Source organism: Streptopelia decaocto (genome assembly GCF_964273445.1).
Source record: "Streptopelia decaocto genome assembly, chromosome: 7".
NCBI classification, from domain to species: Eukaryota; Metazoa; Chordata; class Aves; order Columbiformes; family Columbidae; genus Streptopelia; species Streptopelia decaocto.
The window spans coordinates 37,046,542-37,065,484 of NC_138661.1; the positions used below are offsets into that span (position 1 = coordinate 37,046,542).

General features: G+C 46.0%; 1 protein-coding gene across 3 annotated transcripts; it reads left to right on the forward strand.

Annotated features, from left to right (window-relative positions):
- The first annotated feature begins 14,223 nt into the window (after window positions 1-14,223).
- Window positions 14,224-18,834, forward strand: SRSF5 (serine and arginine rich splicing factor 5). Of its 3 annotated transcripts, none has more exons than XM_082057698.1 (8): window positions 14,224-14,369; window positions 14,867-15,011; window positions 15,226-15,296; window positions 15,504-15,599; window positions 15,948-16,017; window positions 17,290-17,363; window positions 17,693-17,803; window positions 17,939-18,834. In XM_082057698.1, exons 2-8 carry the CDS (start codon window positions 14,886-14,888, stop codon window positions 18,186-18,188), a joined length of 798 nt encoding a protein of 265 aa, XP_081913824.1. In that variant the 5' UTR covers window positions 14,224-14,369; window positions 14,867-14,885; the 3' UTR covers window positions 18,189-18,834. The 3 variants fall into 3 exon arrangements, 2 of the variants coding, with proteins under 2 accessions (XP_081913824.1, XP_081913825.1); XM_082057699.1 differs by having other exon boundaries at window positions 17,942-18,834; XR_014184551.1 differs by lacking the exon at window positions 17,939-18,834 and having other exon boundaries at window positions 16,285-17,363; window positions 17,693-17,769.
- Window positions 18,835-18,943: the final 109 nt, after the last annotated feature.

Here is an 18,943-nt window from a genome sequence, read left to right on the forward strand (position 1 = left end):
AGAAGGACAGGTTGGAGAGCCGGCAGTGGCAGTGTGTGTTCCTTCTTTCAGGTCAATGGCAGCTGGGGATGCCGTTCACAAGGCAGGGGCTGGGCAGAGCTGCTGGCTGCAGCTGACACACAGCTGGATTTGTTTCTGCACTGGCTGTGCCCGTCAGGTAGGCCTTCCTTTAATGGCTAACATGCTACCTATACTTAGAAAGTAAGGCATATTCATGTTTAAACCCAAGTTTAAAGTCTCCTCATGTTGAGGAGGCTCGGGGCCAGGTTTGGAAGTAGCGGAGTTTTCCTGGGGACGAAAACTCAGGCAGCGAAGGCCTCTGGAACAAGCCTGATGGGAGCCAGAACTGGCAGCCTGGCACCCAAGGAAGGTGACAGCACTGGGTTTCCCATCTTGTGCTCCCATCGCTGGGTGCTGCAGGGCACCTGGGGCTCCCCACAGGTGGGACAGGACAGCAGTCTTGCACGAAGGGCTTCCCTCCATCTCCATGAGCCGCTTGTGCAGGATGGCAGAAATCTCCTTGTAAAGGCAGTTTCCAAGTGATTTATCATCTTGGATTCAGCTCTGCAGACAAAGTTGTTGCCACCCTACAGTCTGTGTCTCCCCTTATAAATGTAATGTGGCACCAGATAATTGCTTCCTCCAAGAAGCTTTAAAATAGTTGATTTATTACTGAAACTGTTCTGTATTTCTCTCATGCTTCGCTGGTGCATTTTCAGCAGACTTACAAACAACTGGGAATTTATCTTCATGGCATCTCAGTGGGTGGGAAGGCCCACAATGTCCTTGTTGATGGGAGGAGAAAAAGAAAAGCATCGAAAACTGAAGTAACCTTCTCCACATCATAGGGTGGCTGTGTTGCAGGCAGGGAAACAAATGCTCTTAATGACACCTCCAGCATGTCTTCTTCAAGACCTTCGCTTTAACTGCGAGCTCCTGTTTCGTCCACGTGTGGTGATCCAGCATCATCCCAAGGGACAGCCCCTTTATTCCAGCACAGGCTGTGCCTGAAGGGAATTCAGAAGTGGTAATTCAGCAATACCGATTCTCCTCATTGTGGAAGCATAATGCCAAGGGCAACACTCTCTTTTCATTCTGCCTTGTGGCTAACTTGAGATAAACCAGGCAGTGCTGTGCCCTGGGGAATCAGCTGCAGGCCCTGCTGTTCCCAGCACAGGTCAGGTCAGCAAGGACTCTGGGACAGTCATACAGAAAGGTGAGCTCTCTTCTTTGCTGCATTTTTGCAGCAAAATTAGGAATTTCAGAACAAGGTGGTAAAAATGCAGATTAATGGAACATGAGACAGGTCTGGATGCAGGGGCAGGTGATGCTGGGGTGCAACTGAGATGCTGTAATTAGGTTTTCTTGCTTACTAGTGGAATAAGAAAAAAGTTAGTTGCTGTTTTGGTTGATCTGTCAGTTGCTGGGCTTGTCCAGCTCCCTATGAGTTGAGAACCAAGGATTAATGCCTTGTAGTTCCCCCCACCCTGCAATTGGGAGATACAATTAGGAGAGGTCCAGGGACACTACACGTTTCTTCCTTTATTTATTCCCTGTTCTATATTTTTACAAAGCCATACTAGTCATTTTATACTGAGGATTTTTTTGGTCTGTTTTTGAGGGTGCACCTTGACCTTTCCCACCGGAGGAAAAACCCACACAGCAACATCTCACTGCTCCTCCACCAGCCACGGTGACAAGAGATGTGGAGGGTTGGAGCGCCAGCCGCCTTTCCAGTCTCTCTCCGCCGGCGGCGGGGGTGACACGCGGCAACCCAAACCGGATTTTTTTGGGGACGTGTGTGGCTGCTGTGCCACCCACTTCGGCGTGATGCCATGAGCTTCTCCTCCCTTCGGGTTCCCAGTGATGGGCTAAAACCCGGTTTTGCCAGCGCTGTCAGCTCTTGCCGGCACAACCCCCCGCGGGGGCGGCAGCCGGGACCGGCGGCGCGACACCGCCCCCTAGCGGCCGCCCGCTCCGCGCAGCTCTGCGCCCCACCGAGATGCCGCCAGCAGAGCCGCGTAGCTCGGGGGCGGCACTCGCCGGCTTTACGCGGGGGTTCAAGGATGGGGGTGTCTGCTCCTTCCTGCGCTTTCACAGGTTTCCTGTACGTCCTCTGGTAACGAGGCACTGGTCAGGAGTTAAAAATGAAAATGTGCTTCTCTAACCAAATAAATTATTTTGGGAGGAACTAAAGAAAAAGTTGTTTGTATTTAAGATCAAAATAATGGAAGGATTGATTGATTGATTGATTGATTGATTTTAAGTAAAGTCACAACAGATCTACTGTACCAACCAGAGTGCTGGCACAGGGATAAATGGATCCAAACTGTCCATGAGATTCAACAAGGCCAAGTGCAAGGTCCTGCCCCTGGGTTGGGACAAACCAGTACAGGCTGGAGGATGAAGGGATTGAGAGCAGCCCTGAGGAGAAGGACTTGAGGGTACTAGTGGATGAAAAGCTGGACCTGACCCAAAAATGTGCACTTGCAGCCCAGAGGCCAATTGTATCCTGGGCTGCATCAAAAGGAGCGTGGTCAGCAGGTGGCGGGAGGTGATTCTGCCCCTCTGCTCCATTCTGGTGAGACCCCACCTGGAGTCCTGTGTCCAGCCCTGGAGCCCTCAGTACAGGAAAGACATGGACCTGTTGGAGAGGGGCCAGAGGAGGCCACCAAGATGATCAGAGGGCTGGAACAGCTCTGCTGTGAGGACAGGCTGAGAGAGTTGGGGTTGTTCAGCCTGGAGAAGAGAAGGCTCCGGGGAGACCTTATTGCAGCATTTCAGTACTTAAAAGGGCCCTATAAGAAAGATGAGGACAGACTTTAGCAACAGGACAAGGGGTAATGGTTTTAAACTAAAAGAGGGGAGATTCAGGCTAGACATAAGAAAGAAATTTTTTTACTGTGAAGGTGGTGAAACAGTGGAACAGGTTGCCCAGAGTGGCGATAGATGATGGAAACATTCAAGGCCAGGCTGGATAGGGTTCTGAGCAACCTGATCTAGTTGAAGATGTCCCTGTTCATGGTGAGGGGTTGGACTAGATAACCTTTGGAGGTCCCTTCCAATCCAAACTATTCTGTGATGGAAATTAGGCCAGAAATTAGGGTCACCACCATTGGTTAGGCAGTAGGGAAGCCTTGTGGCGTGGTTAGGGGAATCTGGGAAGCTGACTGGTTTTAAGATATAGTGTAATCACTTTATGAAATGTCTAACTCTTGCCCAAGAATGGGGCCTTGCAAGTGTTGTTCCTAATCTGGGCTTTCTTAATATCAGAAGAAGCCTCCATTATCGCTCCAAGATGGCTTCAATGGTGCTAGCAACAGTGATCAAGTTGGAAAAGAGCAGGTAAATGCAACTGGCAGGATACATAAGCTGGAACAGACACTCAGGATGACAAAAGTTGAAATAGCGGTGGCTTTGGTCTTGACCAGCAGGTGTTCTGCTGCAGCTGTGAAGGGCACAGCAGCAGGGCCATCACCACCCCGAGAAAACCACTTGGAGGCTGTGCACTGGGAGGCTGTTCCTCTCCATAGGCTCTACCCTGGCCCTTGCCTCTGCAGAGGGTCACAAGCCCACCCTGAACATGCTCACCTGGCTTGGGCCAGAAACTCCTTGGCAGAAGACTTGATTGTGGATTCTGGGGTTTTTTTTGCTTTGTGGGGCAAAACCCTGCTGATTTCTTTAGTGCACGGGTGTCAAATTTGTTTGTGGGACCTAATGGTCATTGGGAAAACAAATCTCTGTAGCTGCCAGGGGGGTGATCCTTGGATCTCTGCAGTTTGCAGACCCAGCTTCTTCCCTCTGCTGTTTGCCAGTGCAACAGAGTCATTTTCTTATAAGAGAGGAAACACATTGTCCGGTTATGATGCCCTTCTGGGCAATTGTTGCAGTTTCCTCTGAAATTTTAAAAAATACAAAATATGATTCTTTTTAATGTGCTGGTTTGAATGAAAGTGAGTTAATTTTCTTTAGACAATTAGAAAACTTTCTTTTAGTAGTGTAAGAAATGTTTAACGAAGAACTGTTGTTTTTACATAGCTAAGGACCTGGCGTCTGACCGCAGCAGGGGGGAAGGACCGAGAGACATCGGACTATGAATTCTTAATGTAATACACAGTTTCTTCCCGGAATATGGACTGACACCTGTATACATACTGATACCTGTATTTACAAACTCATTTAGAGGGGAAGGACTGAGAGACATTGGACTATGAATTCTTAATGTAATACACAGTCTCTTCCTGGAATATGTACTGACACCTGTATACATACCGATACCTGTATTGATAAGTTAATTTAGGGGGAAGTGTAGCCAAAGTACCAGGAATCCATATCTTAAACACACTGATAATGGGAAGGGTATTGTGTGCGTCGGGATAGTCTGTAAACCCGGAAGTACCCAACCAATGGGGAACAGGGGAGGGAAATTGCGGCCGGGATTTGGGGGGGATATGAGCAGGGGCTTTTTGCCCTATTAGGTGTGCCTGCCTTTAGGTAGAACACCCGGTCTTGCAAAATCATTATTAAAATATGCTTTGCTGAGAGATCCTGCCTGGGCTTATTATATTTGCAAAAGAATTGTTTCCTACAGTAGCTAGGATGGTTTTTGTTTGAATTTAGTTTGAGAAGAAGATAACACCCTGGGAGAGAGATGAAGTTTTTCATTGCGGTTGTCTGGGAGCCAAGGCCTCTGAGCTCACAGGTGTGAGGCAGCCGGGAATGGGGGCATAGATGTGGCAGAGCTTGACTGACATCCAGATTGATCAATAAGAATATTCTGTGACATTAGCACCATGCTTTGTATTTAAGGTGAGTTGGGATCTTCTGTCTAGGGTCAGAGTTGGGACCGAGCAGGAACAGAGTTCTGTTTGGGAGCTTCTTTAGTTCAGCCTTTGCCATCCTGCTGTTCTGCAGAGGCCTCTGGGCCTTTCTGCCTTTATTTCTCTTTTCTCTCTCCAGGATCGGTTATTGGGACCACGTGCTGCTTCCTGGGACAGGCTGCTCAGTATGGACAGAGTTCGTGAGGAATTGCATCGGGTATCTTTTATTTTATATTCTATTTCCATTTTGTATATATATCAGTAGTAGTATAGTAGTGTTATTTTATTAAACTGTGTTTATCTCAATCCAAGTTTCTCCCTTTCCTTTCGATTCTCTCCCTTATTTGGTGTGGCTGGGAGTGGCTATCATGGTTATATTCCTAGCTCAGTTTAAACTATGACACCAGTGTTTTTCTCATTTATTTGGTTTCCTAACAAAAAGTAAAAATTAAAAAAATTACATGTCTCCATTTAATCTGGTGAGGGAGCAGAGGGATATTAATGCTTGAGGGGTATTGCCTCCCTTCCCTGCTTCTCAAAGAAATCTTGCCTTGTTTTAAGTGCTTTTTTAAGTTTTCTTTCTGCCTGACTCCATTTTAAGTATTAGGGACATGGGATCTGGTATTCATTATGAGCTCCCAACAGAGTAAGATCAATGAAACTTTAAATAAAGCAGCTGTGAGCCAATATGTTACTTAGCTGTTGAAATTAAAAGCATATATAACAAAAAAATTGAGCATAACCATTTGGCGAGGGTCTTTGTTCCCTCTTTCAGAAGCTTGCGTGATATTGTCATGTTGCTGATGCTTCATAGCCACACAAGGTAGACCTTGTCTGAATTTTCTTCAGTGTACCTACCTAACTACTAGAACATGAAGCCCAGATCATGAAACACTCAGCTGTTATTATACATAGCCATGGTTACTTTTACATTTGCAGTCAGGATGCCTGATGGTTTAACCACAAAGTCACCCTTTTTTTCTTCAACGTGAAAATAATTAGATAAAACATAAAAACTTATTAAAATTGTCTTTTCTTTAAACAGGTAGTGAAATTGACCTCCCTTCCTCCTCCCCCCCCCCCTTTTTTTTTTTCCTCCTAGGTTTAAAGAAAAAAAAGAAGGACCCAATAGCCCCAGTGCAGTTATCAGGAATGCTCCAAGTTTCCCTGTACACACTGTTGGTTGTAGCATTTACACACCAAGAACAGAGCCCAGCACTATTTTCTCCAGGTCACTATTGTCCACCATGAAGCCGCCTGTCAGAGCCAGTGGTGTAATGTCCGTAAGTCCATCCCAGCCAGATGGCTGAGCTGGGGTCACAGAGGCCTTTTTTCACCAGACAAGGAGTCCATTTTACTTCGGCTTCGTCTCTCAGCAGCACAGCCCAGAGTGGCAGAAGCTGACCAGATCAGTCTTGTAACACAAATTCAGCTCTGCCCAAAGAAAAGCACCCTGGGCTGCCAGGAGGTTCCTTCTCACCAAGAAATGGGAAGGGTGGGAGGCACCTGGGGGAGCAGCCACATGTTCAAGCAGCGTGATATTTGTTACTTTAATTAGCAGCATTGCAGTTAACTTGAAGACTCAGGAAAGAGCAATTAAATGATCAGAGGCTGGAAGGACTTACCAGAAAAGATGAGAAGTATGTATATCTCAGCTGAGCAGGGCCAGCTAAGGGAGGTTGATATTGCCATCCAAAAGGAACCATCCTCAGGGAAGAAAATAGAGCCTTTAGCCTACTTCAAGGGCTTATAACTTAATGTGGCAGGAGCCATTTTGAAAGGCAAATATGGGCTAAACCGAAAAAAATGCTTATCATAATGTTATCTGTTAAACTGAAGTGATTTCCCACAGGGAGCAGCAGAAGCTCAGGCTCTCGTCTTGTCTGTAAGCCGGGCAGGGGGCAGACTTTCCTGTGCTTTGGGAAAGGCAGGAGGTGGTGACGAGGAGCTGGGGCAAGTACTGAGAAAGGGTCTGGCCCACCAGGCCCTAAGGCTTCCAGCTTTCTGCCTGCCAGAGATAATGGTCTGTGCCTGTTGTTTATCCTACATGCCGTCCAATGCCTGCATTTGACAATAACAGCAAAAGAAAACTCCTCTGCTGATTTATGTGCTGGGAATTTTAGCAGGGCCTGTTACAATAAGACAAGGCATAATGCTTTTAAACTAAAAGAAGGGAGATTCAGCCTAGATGTGAGGAAGAAATTTTTTACACTGAGGGTGGTGAAACACTGGAACAGGTTTTCCAGAGATGTGGTAGATGCCCCATCCCTGGAAACATTCCAGGCCAGGCTGAACAGGGCTCTGAGCAACCTGATCTAGTTGAAGATGCCCCTGCTCATTGCAGGGGATCAGACTAAATGAGCTTTGAAGGTCCCTTCCAACGCAAACTATTCTATGATTCTAATTAGTAACTGGGGGATGCTGAAGGGTCATGTAGTAGAATCAGACCCCTGGGAAAGCTGATGCAGAGTTATTTAAAGCACTGTGCAGCTCAGGGGGCTGTATGAGAGATGCCTTGGCTGTTTCAGAGCTGCAGAAAATATGCCAGACAGAAGAGAGTTCTGCATAATCAAGTCTTTTCTTGCTGGCAGACACATGGTTAGAACATCGTGGTGGCCGAACGCTTAATTCTAGAGCAATAGGTGCAATATATGGCTCTGAATGGTCTGGGGGGAAGAACAAATATAAAATGTGGCTATTACTCCAAGCATTTGATCTCCTTAAAACAATTTAAAATGTGATTTAAACAGTAGGCTTTCTGGCCATTGTGTTGTTTAGCAAAGCCCAAAAAGTATCTGAACAAAAAATTTATTTTCACCAAAAGGGATGTCCTCAGCTCAGCGCTGGAAAGGTAGCAGAGTCACTGATCTGAGTGCAGAATTTGGCAAGGCATCTGTATGATCGACATCTCCTTATGGGAGGTGACATCAACTCCTGCGCCAAGTGAGCAGGCAGTTTGGAGCAAGAACTGTGGAAGGAGCAAAGCTAATGCACACAGATAATGATTCCCTGGCAGGAACCAGACACCAGCACTCCTAGCCCCATCCTCTGCAGTGTCCCGACAGCCCCAGGGTGCCTGACTGCGCATTTGTTTCCTAAGCTGGAGCAGAAGAGCCCTGCTGCTCTCTGGCTCTGCAAGGAGAAGCTGGTCTCTGGCTGGCCCAGCACATGGTGCCAGCAAGACCAGGGCAGTGCAGGTGCAACTGGTGAAGGTCTGGGAATCGAGCTGCCTTCCCCTCTGGGGTGGGCAAGTCAGGCAGCAGCTCTGCCATTATCTTGTAATGGTCCGTGTGTCTGAACTCTGAGCCAGAGGAACCCCCCGTCTCTGAGGCTGAAAGTTTAATTAAGTTCTGGCATCAGGTTAGCAGGATGGCAGATAATTAACCAAAAGCAGCATGCCCAGGTAGATGTGGGTCTGGGAACCAGGATGAGATACCAAGCCACTCCATGTAAACCTAGTGCATGGCTAAAAACTCTCAAATCTAGCCATGCTAGCCAACTGCTGGAGGAGGCAAAAGTTTGACAATGCTGACCAGCTTTGTGTGCTTCCCTGGCCCTGGCTGGGTGACAACCAGCCCCTCAGAGGCCCATGGAGGTGAGAAGAAGGGAGGCCAATGCTGGAGATGTCTGTGAGCTTGGGTTACTGCTGCCTTGCAGCCTGGTGTGCACAGCAGCTCACTGTGCACTGATGTCTGTGCTCCGGGATTAAACTTGGTATGAGCTGACCCTTGCATCCTAATATTGGCCTTTAAAGCCTACACAGAATAGCACACAGAGTGTGCTTAACGTGCTTAACGATCAAGAGGTGCAAGTGAAATCTGCTGAGCCTTCTAGCTGTTGTACCCTGCAGGCTGTCCCATCCTGACCTCTGTATTTGCTGGTGTAAATCTCTTGTAAATGCCTGCAGATGAGAGCGCTTTGTAGCACCAACCACCCGCTGTGCCAACGGAGAGATTCTTCCAGAAAGAGCCCCTGTCTGAGGATGAGCCACAATCTGCTGAATCTTCTCCTTCAGTTAAACAAACTTCACAGCATTTGTGGCTGCAAGGGAAATACACAGAGAGTGAATCGTCTTCTTGGGGGCTTGGGTGGCTGTCGTTGTGAGCTAGGGTAAGGGTGAATTCCAGTGTCCTCCCTGATTATACTCATTCTGTGCTGTCACACGGGTCACAGGATGGTTTAAAGCTCAAGGGCCCGATGCCCTGTGGTGGCATGGTGCACTGCAGGGAAAGAGTACTTTGGAGGTAAATTCTCTGGTGTGGACAGAGTGAGATGTGGATCTAGTTACTGCTCCTTTGACAGCAGAACCCTGGCAAGTGGGAGGAGTGATTGGTAGCTTGGATTGAAAAGAAAAAAATATATATTTGGTATTATAGTCACCCTCAATGTTGAATTGATAAAACTGAGGGAGAAAACAGTGAGTAGGAGAAGCTTGGAGCAGAAACCTCCAGAACCAAGGCTGTCACTGAATTGACTGTAGCATCAAATCATATCTATAGAAAGACCATGTATTCCTGTATCTTTAGGCAAAATGAAGAGAAAAACACCTGCATTGGTATGAGTACTTTCAAAGAGTTATAATGCTTAAACACACCTTTTCAAAGTAACTGTAGTGGCATAAAAATTCTGTGCATACTAGGCATAATCTCTGGGTGGTTAAATAGTCAGTGAATTCGCAGTTTGTTTTACAGCAAGATCTATCAGAAGGTTGAAGAAACCAGGATATCATATGATGTCACATATACATGTAGGTTTGGTCCTTCTGCTTTGTGTTTTTACCTGTCTAAGGTGACAACTAGTTTAAATAGTATCTTGTGATTACAGCTTAATGCCACTTTTTCTGGATTGTGCAACAATGTGGTATATTGTTTTAATGTTATTTTTGCTTAGTATAACAGTTGTCTAAAACCAAGAAATAAAACCACTAGTGATGGGCTAGGTACCAGCCTCCCCAGACTTGACAAGCATGTGAAAGGTTGGTGATATAAACATGACAAGACACTTACAGCACTGATAACACTCCAGCCTTCTGCAAGGCTTTGACCTCTGTTTCTTAAAGTTATTGCAAGGCTCTTCATGAACTTTGGGGCAGCCGTATCCATGCTGGAGTAGTATGAGTGCAGTGGTTGCATTTGGGGGCACATCTGTCATCGGGTTAAATCAGAAAGGGGCTCGGGTGGCTTTCAGGAAAGGCCTGAAGGGGCCAGGCAAGAAGGGACACATGATCCAGCAGAAGCTCTCCTGTTACTGTCTGGAGGTTTATAAAAAGCTTTGACCCAGTAAAATGTTTTTGTAGCGGTCTACAACTTGTTCTCACAGCACTGTGAGATTTACTGACAAGTTCACATTTGGCATCTACAACTGAACACACTGAGCTGGTGTAAACTTGTTCTGACAATAAAAATATTATACCAAGGAGAAAAAAAATTTCTACTTTGTACCTATAAGCTTCATGTTGGATCACCTGTCCTTTTGCAGCTGGCATAAATTCAGCGTAAAAACATAAAGCTAATCTGAACTTTTTTTGCATGTACTAGCTAATACAAAATATGTGATGGTGTGTTATCCCTTATTGGTATTAAATCTGTATTAGGATGTGATCTGATTCTGCTGTCAATCTGCCTTAACTGTCCCACACAGTTGGCAAACTGCAAAGACATAGGCAGTGCCCACTTCATGCCCCAGAGAAGAGGAGGAGCTGGGTTCCTGGCTCTGGCTCAGCCACTTGCACAGCCCTGAATAATAGACTCACCTGAGCTATGAGCTGAGGTTTACAACTTCAGTGATCCGCTACAGATCCCCCTGTTCCTGCAAAGTACCTCTGAGACTAGCTGAATATTGCTGCTCAACTGTAATTAATAAGATGTTAATTATTACATTTGGTTAGGAAAGGCAAGCGTGAGGAACTGTGTCCAAGGGCTTCCAGCAGAAGCCAGCTGATAGAAGGCCAGTTAGGCAGCCAGGATCCCTTTGGAGTGTGGAAGACTGCCTCTCAGTCAGGCTCCCCATCTCCACTTACCGCTGAGTGACACAGCCCCACGGCAGCACGTTTCTCTCTGGATTACAGTCTAGTGAAGAAAGAAGAGAAAAAAAAAAAAAAAAGAATGCTACAGTTAAATGTATTTCTGGTTGGTGGGCAAGGACTCTCAGCCTGACACTAACATACAACAAATCCGGGTATTTAGATTGAAGCAATTTGAAGAGTTTAGTTTCTTGAAAAGTGAAAAGGAAAAATGGAACAACCCAGTGGCAAACTCACTTCTGGATGTCTGTTATTCCATTATTTATAGGTCAACTTTCACTTTCTTTCTTCAAATATTTTGAAGAAAAGCAATTGGTGCTCAAAGGTGAAATTCTCTAGTTTTTGCCATCTCCTTGAGACTTTTGCAAAGCAGCTCTTGAGCCCTCATTGCTGCTACCTCTGAGAGAGGTACAATTATTGTAGCAGCAACAGAAATACATTAGTTCACAGAGCCTTGGAAAGAAGGACAGAGAATGCGCAGGCAAATAAGTGTAGAGAAAATGAGAAAGTAAAGAAAGGTGGGAAGAGATTAACACAGAGGAACACAGTAAAAGCAATAACAAATATATATTCAGTGATAGCAGAAGTGGATGCTAACTACAGTTCTGCTTCTGTTCACAGAACGGCTGCAGAAGCTCAGCAAAGGCCAACTCTGGCTACATGGCTTATACAAGCAGCTTCACCTTGGATCTGAAGGGCAGCTTTTGCAGACGGTCTTCAGCAGCTGCAGGTAGAGTCTCTGAATTTGAGCTTCTCTTTTTTTCTTCTCTTTCTTCTCCTCTTTTTTTCCTGTTCCCTCCCATCCCTGGTTTAAAGCTGCCTGATAGGGTGTATCCAGAGCATCCCCCAGCAAGTTATGCCAGAGGTCTACTACTGGTTGGTGAAGAACCACCTCCTTTTGCATGTTTTGAACTTGGACTTCATTAGTTTCATCTGATGACATCTACTTTTTTAAAATTATTGTTTGGAAGAGACAAGGAAGAGTTAATCTCTATTGACTATTTTCCACAAGCAGTACCAGACAGTAATGGTGGCTGGTTGGGACTTTATTTCTGCTTTGATTTGGTCTTCTGCCAACTCATGCCCTTTCTGCTTCTGAGTAGTGACTATATTTACCTAGTTACTTTGGTGATTCAGCTAGAGGGATTTCAGCCTGCTTGTGTGACTTTCAGCAGCCCAGAGCTGTAAGAAATGTAGGTGTGGTGGAAGTTACTGGGTTGCCCAGCAGCAAGAATAGTAAAAAGATAGTCTTCAGACAGCCTGCAAACCAAAAGGAGGAATATGCCTTCCTATTAAGATAAAGCTTGGAGAAACTGCATAGGAAACAGATGTGCCTTCTCACGACACTCATGTGAGTCCATGTGAGTAGGTAGCATGGGAACCTTTCAAAAGTGATGGTGGCCTCCTGGGTCCCCTCCTGACTTGTGCTTCTCCCACTGCTCCGAAAATGGGATGCAGAGAAGAGTTTAATGCCTTGCAGGAAAAAGGACAATGGGGTTGCATTTTCACACTGCTAGAATGAACAGCTCTTCCTTAACAGGGTGCTTCTGCCCCTTCCTCTACTCTCCTTTCTTTCCAGTATAAACCCTTGTTTTTATCCCACTGCAATCTGCTTTTTATGGATTTAAACCAGCAGAAATCTGCTTGCTGTCTTTTTCAGGGCTAGTTTTTGCTGGTTTATCTTTGTGAACCGGCTCACTCTGCAGTCAGAAGAGTCCCAGCGTTGGCAGGAGCAGGACTGCCTATTTCCATGGCACCTGTTAGAGCACCGTAACTCATTATGGAATTATCAGTGTGAAATGTTAGACAGCACGTTTGAATGCATATTCCTCAGCAAGTAAAGGTTATGATCCACTGGGGTAATGACAAGTGGTGTTTTTCACTGCTCAAAGCACTCCCCCTGCTGCAGGTTCTCCCATGACTGCACGGTCCTTTATTGTGGACCTAGAGGTCGTGCAAAATGGAAGCAGGCAACTTTGTAACCCAGAAGAAAACGCAGGGATGCTGCCAGCTGCCCAGCTAAACCTTTCGCTACGCTGTAGCCTTTCTCCTTCTTGTTTGCACATGACAGAAATAGCCGTCCCAATATGGTGACTTTGCCCACTGCTGCAGTTTGAGGAGCAGGAGTGGGGGCAGTGGATAAAGCTGTGATGTCAGCGGCATCATGTGCAGCTTTGTTCCAGGGACATTTACGTCAGTGACTAAGCATTAAAATGAGAAGTTCATCTCCAGATAGCTGATTAGCAACAGACAGGGGCTGTCACAGAGATGAAGTTTCACAGTCCGTTAGTGGAATAGTTGGGGGGTAAGACTGTAGGCATCATAGAACTCACAGTGACAGGTTGGGGAAATGCTACCAAAAGGGTCACGCTGTCCTCAGGTCAGCCTGCCGTAGCTGTAATTGCCAGCTAATTCTTTGCATACAGCCAAATGATCCAGCAGGGCACAAACCTGACAATGCCAAGTCACAGAGCCACAACCTCTGTCCGTACTAGAGAATATTTCTCTAGTGGATGTATCTTCAATTTCCAGGTGTCTTCTACATTTCGAACGGCCTTTGGGATTATCTGTTGCCTTCACCGCCATGATCTTGAAGCCAAGCTGTGCTAAATTCTGTGGAGTTATGTAAGACAGGAACAAACTCAGCTCTCTACCTTGTCATTACACACCTAATTCTAAATGAGGATACAAATAGATGAGGTGCTCCTCATGTATTTTTGTCTTGTTTCTTCCTCACTGGGGCCAAGAAACGCCTGCTCCTGCAAGCCCTCGCCCACGCTGTGCCTGCTTGGCACACGGGCACAGCAGTTTTCAGTCTGTTACGTGCTGTACGAATGAAAGAACCTGACAGTTGCGTGCAGCACATCACCTCAGCTGTAACGACAGCCCTGTGCTATGCGACACTGAACCCCGGGGTTGGTTTGTGCTTTTACTGCCTTTTCAAAATGGCTTCCAGATGAAGTACCTCACTGTGCCTTCCGCGCTCCGGACCAGCGTTAACGCCGCCGCCCGTTCCCCCCGCCCCCGGGCAGCTTTAGCGTGCGGGCCCCGGTTACCTAACCCGCGCGAGCCGGCCGGGGGCCAGCACCCCACCGCGCGCCGGCAAGGTCTCGGCAATGTGCGGGTACAGGGGGGCAGGTAGCGAGGGACGCCCGCCCCCCACGCTCCTCCGCAGAGCTGGGCCCCGGGTCAGGGCCCTGTGGGAAGGCTTCGGGCGCTGACAGCCCCCGGACCGGACCCGCACCGCTTGCCCCCGTTCCCATAGCCCCGCTCCGGGGGTCAGCCTGGGCTCCCCCCCTCCCAGTGCTGACCCAGATTCTCCAGGGAAGAGGCGGGGCCGCCGCCTCCTCCAATCACTGTGCCGCACTAGCGTCACGCGGCGCCGCCCCCATTTGGCATTGCAGCGGCGGGCGGTGCAGCAGTGCCGAGCCGGCCGTCACGGGAGGAGGAGGCAGCTGCCCGCCAGTCCAGCACCGACTGCCCTGTGCCACCGTCCAGCTTGGCCCACACCGACATCCGCAGCCCAGGTTTGTGACAAGCCGGGAGCGCAGGGTCACTCTGCGGGGCGCAGCGCCGCGGGTGTGCGTTGTCAGGGGGCAGGGTGGGTGGCGCAATGACCTCCCGGCTGCGCAGTCTGCCAGCCAGGGTTGTCGTCGCTCTATTTAGCGCCTTCGGCGGAGCGGGCGCTGCTGGCGCCGCCGTTGGGCGCGGCGTAGGCCGCCATTTTGTGGTGGAGCGATGGCGTTGGCTTTTATTCCTTTCCTCGGCGGAGCGGTGCGCATGCGCTGGCGGGGCGGGGGGGAAGGGGTGGCACGGGCTCGGAGCGTTGTGGGTGGGGCTGCAGGCTGAACATCGTGTCCCCATTGGCGCAGGCGGAGGCGAGCCCCACCTGGCTCCTTCCTATTGGTCCGAAGTGGGGGCGAGGCCGGGCCGCGGGCCAGCTGCGGACTGCGGCAGGGAGGGCGGCTGCGCGGGGCGGGCGGTGCTGTGCTGTGCTGAGTCACCGGGCGGGCTGTCCCTGCAGCGAGCTCCGCGTCACAGCCATGAGCGGCTGCCGCGTCTTCATCGGGAGGCTGAACCCCGCCGCCAGGGAGAAGGATGTGGAGAGGTTCTTCAAGGGATACGGACGCATCCGGGACATCGATCTGAAGAGGGGGTTTGGGTTTGTGGTGAGTGCTCCTCCCCGCAGCGCTTCGCGGTCCCTGACCGCTGGTGGTCACTCTAGCTCGTGTGCCTTCGATGTGCACGGAGTTGTTTATAAGGACAATGCCATTCATGTGCTCAGTTAGTTATACTACGTCGCAAATGAGTATTTGTTGATTTCTTAAGAGATGTAATTTTTTTTTTTTTACTTTTTGTGGTTTTGCTGCGGGGGTTTTGCAGGAATTTGACGATCCAAGGGATGCAGATGATGCCGTCTATGAATTGGATGGAAAAGAGCTTTGCAGTGAGAGGTGAGGTACCGTATTTCACGAATTTATAAACTCAAATATCTGAAATAAGAAGTGAGTCCGTTTCAACTTGCATTGTGTAACTAGTACTGTTTGGACAATTTTGTGTTGTGGTGTTTTTTTCTTATGACTGTAACTATGAAAGGATATGTAAGAAGAAGAAGAAAGTAAAAATGTATTTTTTCTCCTTTTTTCTTTTATTTTCAACAGGGTTACAATTGAGCATGCAAGAGCACGCTCTAGGGGTAGAGGCAGAGGGAGATACTCTGACCGTTTTAGTAGCCGCCGTCTACGTAGTGACAGGAGGTATGTATAGCTTTGAAATGACATAGTTAAGAATACTGTGGTCTCATCTGATCCGAGAACTTGAGGCAGAATGAGGTATTAGTAGGTATTATTTGCCTTTTTAGTCAATCATTTGATGTGGCAGTAGGATAGAGAGGATTACAAAACCTCTCAGATGTACTTGTTGTCTTCATGCTCTCTACCTAAAGAACGTAATGCTTGTCCTAGATTACTTGGGGCATTACGTAGTTAAGCTTTAATAGTAATGGTGGTGTGCTGATGCTGGTTATTGGTACAGCCTTTGTTAATATTAATGTGTGGTTCTGGCTTAATTACTAACAAAAGTCTCAATTGTTTATTTCCAAACAGAAGTGCCCCACCTTTAAGAACAGAAAATCGCCTCATAGTGGAAAACTTGTCTTCCAGAGTCAGCTGGCAGGTTTGTTGAAACACGATTACTATTTTGACTTCATTTAATGGGTATGTAATGTAATTATTTTGTAAAATAATTAATTAAAATTAAATATAATTTATTTAAAATATTTATATAATTAATGTAATTTTAAATAATAATATTTTATTATTTTAAATGAAAATAGTTAATTTTAATTTGTAATAATAAATTTATGTATTTGAGGTTATATATTTATTTTTTTCTTGTTTTTTAAATCCATTTTAACCACATATTAAACCCTTTATTTGCCAGCCTATCTGTGTCGTTGGCCTTATGACGAGGAGTGCCTGTGGGTTATCCTAATCGTTCTGTCTTGGTCACTCTTGGTCGGGCCTGGTTGACTTTCCAGTCAGCTCCTACAATGTCACTTGGCCACCTCTAGATCTGTGTTTGCCGGTCTAGACGTAATCGATGCACTCCTTAAAGTGCCACATTGCAGCGATCCCAGAGCGTTAACGAGATCTGATTCCTAAGTTGAGAGCTGTTCCTCCTGTAACGCTTCCGAATAAAGAGGTCCTGGTCGAAAAGAGTTGAAAGATACGAAATTAGGTGGTCGTTGGAATCCTGATCGCAGTAAAGTGGTCCTTGGTGATATCAAGCATAGAGAATGTCTGGATCCATCACTAGTCTCCCAGTAGGGAGAGCAGTGCGATTCATGGCTTCCATCGACTGGGTAGTGGTCGTCCAGTGGGTGGCGAAGAGCCAGTCGGGCATATGTCATGACGGTATCTCCGGTCGCTTAATGCAGTTTGCTGCTTGGCTAGCCTAGGGAAATGTTAATAAAGGTAAAGTAAACTATATTTTTAATGACATATGGGGCACAAAGTAATTTGTCTTAAGTAATTGTAATTTTGTACTCATATAAAAATTGTAATGTAAATGGAAACTGAAATAGTAAAAAAATCCATGGGTAGTATTTCACACTCAGTCCAATATATATAGAAATGTACTTTTTTTGTTTCTCTCTCTTTCTTTCTCTCTGTTTGTTATTTAATCTATATAATCTTTGTAGATTAATATTTCCCTTAACGTTAAGACACTTGATTAGCATTTTGCTTAAAGCAATATGCTTTTGCATTTATTTCGTGCCCCGATATAGATAATTCAATTTTGATAGAATACAAGTATGGCAATTGCCATGTTTATCTAACATCTCTCTTTCAGTAATCATAAGTTTCTTTTGTTTATTTTTAACTATTTTTATAGAGATAAGTATTAATTTCACTTCTTTGCATAACATAATTGGTCTTGTGTTAGGATCTCAAAGACTTCATGAGACAAGCTGGGGAAGTAACCTTTGCAGATGCACACAGACCTAAGTTAAATGAAGGGTAAGCCTCTCAAATCATCTCTTCAAAGCTGTAGTGTAATACTTCTGCACATTACGTAGATATTTCAGAAGGGAAGCTATCTGCTTTTCAGTGCTCCCTCAGCAGCTGTTCATGGTTTAATTTAGCTACCCTTTGAAAATGCCTTCTCTGCTATTCAGGGAGGGGAATTCTTCAGTTCATGCTTGAGTTACGATATGAGATGACTGCAGTGAGCAGTGCGAATTTTTATAAGTTCTTTATTTTCCCAGAGTATGTTTTGCTCTGTCGTCAAAAATACAACTTGTAATTGTGAGCTCTGTGATATGTTTGTTTTTTTTTTTTTTCTGTAGGGTGGTTGAATTTGCCTCTTACAGTGATTTAAAGAATGCTATTGAAAAGCTTTCTGGTAAAGAAATTAATGGAAGGAAAATCAAACTAATTGAAGGCAGCAAACGGCACAGGTATGCATTTCTATTCTATTAAATAATGCTTAAATATCCACTAAGAAAGTTTTGAAGAACTGTCAGTGAATTGTCTGGCTATTGTCGTGGTCCATGGCGTTTCAGTTGTAACTCTGATGCTCCTTGTTTCCTCAGTAGGTCTAGAAGCAGGTCGCAGTCTCGTAGCGGAAGCTCATCCAGGTCTCGTAGCCGTTCCCGTTCCCGCAGCCGCAAGTCTTACAGCAGGTCAAGGAGTAGGAGCCATAGCAAGTCCCGGTCAGTTAGTAGATCTCCAATGCCAGAGAAGAGCCAGAAACGTGGTTCTTCCAGTAGATCTAAATCTCCATCATCTGAGGATCGGCACAGGTCTCGGTCGAGGTCCAGATCTATTGACAGTGGCAACTGAACTATAAGTAACTTGGCCTGGGGCCCCTTTTTAAAACCATACTTGCTAAAACATGTGGTAAGTATGTGACTTTCTGTGGGGAAGGGTTTGGATGGGGAGGGGGGAGGGATGGGGGAAACTTTGTAGATGTGGACTATGGTGGGAAGGGTTATTGACTAATTGTATTAAATGTTTTTTGATAACTCTTTTCTTGCTTACATCTTTTTGTGAATGTCTGAAGTGTATAGTTTGTGTATATTGGCAGAGCTCTTTATAACTAAAGCAGACAACGTAAATTTTTTGTACTGCAAAAAAAGTCATCTGAATACTGAATTCCCAGTATATTCAACTGTGTATAGTAACTCAGAACATTAGTATCGTATCTCAAACTAGTAGCTTTAGGCATCTAAGAGCTCTACATATGCTGTACATAAAGCTTTATTTTGGAGGTATTTTTTGTGCTTTTGAACCATTGTTTCAGTTATAGGTCAGCAGATTTAAGTGCTGGTCAGTACTGGTAATAAAACTTTATTTTAAAAGCTTTTCATTCAATATGACTTGCACTACACTAAGAAAATGCCCATTTCACTGCCCTGTGGTAATAATCTATAAAGCACCGTAATTCTTGGTACTTAAGAATTAAATAAATAAAGTATAAAGAAACATGTCTCTGCTTCTAGTGTGTTCTTAGTGAAGTGTTCGTGACTGCATCTCATGTTGGACAGTGTTAAAATGTCCCTTAAAGATGGGTCTACAGCAAAGGTGCCATCGAGCAT

Coding starts and splice junctions, on each gene's coding strand:
- SRSF5 (XM_082057698.1), top strand. CDS start 14,886: ATGAGCGGCTGCCGCGTCTTCATCGGGAGGCTGAACCCCGCCGCCAGG. Junction 16,018..17,289: donor CTTCCAGAGTCAGCTGGCAG/GTTTGTTGAAAC, acceptor GTCTTGTGTTAG/GATCTCAAAGACTTCATGAG. Junction 17,804..17,938: donor GAAGGCAGCAAACGGCACAG/GTATGCATTTCT, acceptor TTGTTTCCTCAG/TAGGTCTAGAAGCAGGTCGC.